The sequence below is a fragment of the Meleagris gallopavo genome, chromosome Z, assembly GCF_000146605.3.
Source record: "Meleagris gallopavo isolate NT-WF06-2002-E0010 breed Aviagen turkey brand Nicholas breeding stock chromosome Z, Turkey_5.1, whole genome shotgun sequence".
Lineage (NCBI taxonomy): Eukaryota > Metazoa > Chordata > Aves > Galliformes > Phasianidae > Meleagris > Meleagris gallopavo.
In genome coordinates, this window is record NC_015041.2 from 15,905,753 (window position 1) to 15,909,687 (window position 3,935).

Sequence of the window (3,935 nt, forward strand, 5' to 3'; positions counted from 1 at the left end):
AGAGTCTTAATGAAAAGTTACCTGTATACGTTCATCTCTTCTTTCCTTTGATGTCTGGATGATGTTTTGCTATACTAGAGGTGCAGGTCAAGACAGGCTCTTTTTCACAGACTTCAGTAGAATATGTCCAGGCTCCACTTCATCAGTCTCTTTCATGTACTAAAAAACACAGCAACAAATGTATCCTGGTGCATCTGGACAACAGAAATGCTACCAAGAGCATAGTGTTGGATGGGAAAACTCTGTAAATGAGCACAGCAGAAATACAGAGACTCCAAGCATGCAGGGATGTACTTAGGAAAGCCAAAGCTCATCTGGAGTAGAAAATGGTGAGGGAGGTGAAAGCCAACATGAAATGTTTCTGCAGACTCCTTCAGCAGAAAAAGAAGGACTAGGGAAAATATGGGTCTGCTGCTGAGTGCAGAGATTGATGACAAAGGACATAGAAAAGACCAAGGCAGTCAGGGTCTTCTACATCTTGATCCTTATTGGTAAGACCAGGCCTCCAAAACCAACAGGAAAATCCAGAGTGAGGAAGACTTACCCTTGATGGAGAAGGATTTGGTTAGGGAACACTTACATAACTGATCATGCACAATATATGGTGCCTGTTGGGATACACCCACAACTGCTAAGAAGACTGAATGACATCATTGTAGAGCCATTCCTGGAAAGGCAATGCTAATAGAAAGAGGTTCCCATGGTCTGGATGAAAGAAAATATGATTCCTGCCTTCAAGAAAGGCAAGAAGGAAGATCCGAAAAAAAACCAAGTCAGTCTTTCTTACTTGATCACTGGTAAAGTGATAGAGCAAATGATTCTGGAATTGTTTCCAGACATATGAAGAACAAGTCAAATGGGAGCAGTCATCAGGATTTCATGGATTTTCCTGGCAAACCTGATAGCCTTTTTCAGTGACTGGCTTGGTTAGCCAGTCAGCAAGTCTGAAGATGATACGAAGTTGGAAAGAGTGGTTAGTATGTTACATGGATGTGCTGATATAGTGTAATGTAATGTGTAATGATAGACTGAAAGTGTTTCCCAAAGTGGTTGTGAAATCTTTATTCTCAGAGATATTCAGGCTTGACTGGACCCAGTACTGTGTTGACTCCTCTTTGAATAAGGACGGTGGACTAGATGGTCTCCAGAGATGTTTTCCAGCTTCAACAATTTGAGACTCTATGAGATGAGTTGAAAAAAACTGTACAAGTGTCCCTTGGTTGTTGCTAGATTTTGCTTCCCGCTAAAATTGCTTGGCACCTCCACTGTTAAAAGAGAAAGGAAAAGTTTCTTACTTGGAATGGGTGCAGGTCATCTCAGCCCTGAAGGTGTGCATGGGATTTATTAGGAGTTATTCAGGGCAGCTTCTGAAAGTTTTGGTCACTTAATCCTTCTGTGGTCTTGCCACATTGCCTATGTACTCTCTGTACTTTCAGAATATTCTTTATCTCCTTTGGAAAAAGAAGTGTTGCTGTAGTTGATGAAGTTATACCAGGGCAATCCTGATATAAGAAATAAAGAAGATTTTCATTTCACTAACTAGTTTTCCAGCTGTGTAACATCCACCAAAGCATTTTGATTAAGTCACTTGATAAATATCAGAATAATTTCAGAGCTTTAAAAAAATGAGAAGACACATCTGGCAACAAAACTCTCAAAATCTAAAACAGGGTTAAAATTATGAGCTGTTATTTTAAAATCTGCCTACTCCCACTTGAGTAATGCAGATTTAGTGCCAAAAGAGAGGGATTAATAAGTTAAATGTGTAAAAAAGAAACCATTTAATAATTGTATATAGAAGGAATAATGAAGACATATTCCTTTACCTCACCCAGATTCCCAGTTAGAATTCTGCTTAGGCAAATAATTGACACATATTTAATGTAGAAATTTATTTCTCCCTTTTTTTCTGCCTAATCATATTCAGGATGCCTAATCTTTTCCATAGACAAATCCATTTCCAGTACTTCGTCAGATTGGAGTTTCCACTGAGGCTAGCTGTAGTTTTCTAATACAATGTTATTATACATTAAGTTCAGCTGAAAAAACTACCGACACGAAATAAGAGTTTGAGTCTTGATACTGTTCATCTACCAAGTAGTGAAATTTTGTATGTGGTTGAGTTGGCTTTGAAGATGACCTAATAATTAACAGAAACACATCCTTACATAAAAAGATATTATTCCCTAGACACAATCATGGACAATCTGCCTAGGGTGTCCATGCTTGAGAGGAGGATTGGACCAGATAACTTCCAGAGGCCCCTGTCAACCTTAGCCAGTACTTCTGTAAAAACCTTATTTCTTACATAAGACATTAAAGGGGTCCCCTCATAATGCATTCTGTGGAGAAAATGAACTAAAATTTGTATTAAATTCTCATTTAGCAGATCACTAAGATATGACCAGAGAGGTTTCAGAGCTGAAAAATATTTGTGAAATATTCTGTTAAAAGCAGGAAAAGAAATCAGGTGGAAATATTCAGTCCATACTGAAATGTCAACAGCTGTGCAGGGCTCCGAAAGTGAGAATATCTGGAATGATTTGGAAGAGCTTCCTCAGAAAAGAGACCCACCTGGTTTTAATATGCATTATTTCTTCTAGTATTTATTTCCTGTTACTTGTGCTGCTTTTTTGCAGCACTAGAAGAGATCAATGTAAAGCATTATTTATTGAGACATTGGGGCAGAAGTGTACAGTTCAATCCCTATTCCAGAATGACCAGAATGAGCAGTCTATAAGTGCTGCACTGTATCAGTCTGGGACTATCTGCTGGATCACAATGTAGACAAGTGCAATAACTGCAGTAGATCTGACAGAAGTCAAGCAGTTGCAGAATTTAGCATTTATGTTCATACTTACAGTGTTGAGCACTGACCACAAAAGCCATCAGCACTGACTTCCCCTAGGAATCCTCCCCTACTAGGAATCTTTCCCTAGTAGTACCTTCCCCTCCTTCCCAAGTCCCAGTTTGTTTCCACAGCTATACAGGTAGCTCTCTTCGCAAGAGAAGCAGAACTCCTCAGAGCTGCCATTCTGCTTCCAAGAAAAAAAAAAAAAAAAAAAAGAAAAAAAAAAGTACACCTTAGCAGTTAACAGATACAGAAAGTAACTTAAAATGGTATGGATATAACAGAAAACTTGGCCTGGTCATAAAGCCCAGAAAATATTGTTGTTTACTGTCAAGGACTAGAAATATCCATGAATATTATCATGAACGAGGCAAGGATTCATTTGCAGGTATGAAAAAATAACAGGTTGAAAATGATGCTGATTTCTTTGGCAAATTCTGCTTCAGATTATGCCCAAACACTGTAGACAACTGCACACAACAAACAAAGCAAGGAGCAAAGTGCATCCTTGAAATCTTGTTTCAAACCTGTCTTGTGAGTAGATATTTCTACAACCACCAGCTAATTAAAAGCCATTACAGAGTTAGATTCTTAGTGGTAAAAATATATTTATTTATTTTGATCAGGAAAAAAAAAAGTGACTTCTGAAAGCCAGTTTTGAACTATGCACATAGTCTCTGGTTTATGGTAAATCCCCCACTAGGAGATGTATGCAGCAAAGAATAAAATTAAATCTGAAACCAAACTCTTTCTGGTTTGGCATGGCTGACATGCCAACACAGAATCAGCTTGAACAAGGCACTTCTCCCTGTTTATGGGAGTTGAGATTTTCTCCCAGATGAGATCCTCATTCATGAAGCCATGAGGCATCATTAAAGGACTGGTGGGAAACTTGTGTTGGTGGTCCCTTAGAAACTCATGACTACGTGAGTGTCATGTCCCTGATTCAAACTTGAAAGAAGGCAGAACTCAGGAAAACTGAATATATCAAAAATGTGCTTTTAATGAGTGAAAGAAGAAAGAAAAAAAAGATGAGTTGAGACTGTGTCACCATAACCTGTGTCACAGATTCAAACCTTTACAA

General features: G+C 38.4%; 1 protein-coding gene across 1 annotated transcript in view; it reads left to right on the forward strand.

Moving 5' to 3' along the window:
- The first annotated feature begins 402 nt into the window (after positions 1–402).
- MAP3K1 (mitogen-activated protein kinase kinase kinase 1) overlaps positions 403–3,935 on the forward strand; it is a 151,103-nt gene continuing 147,570 nt past the window's right edge. Inside the window, exon 1 of the mRNA XM_010725434.3 lies at positions 403–491. Coding sequence (XP_010723736.3) covers positions 403–491 — 89 coding nt within the window. The remainder of the gene's footprint in view (positions 492–3,935) is intronic.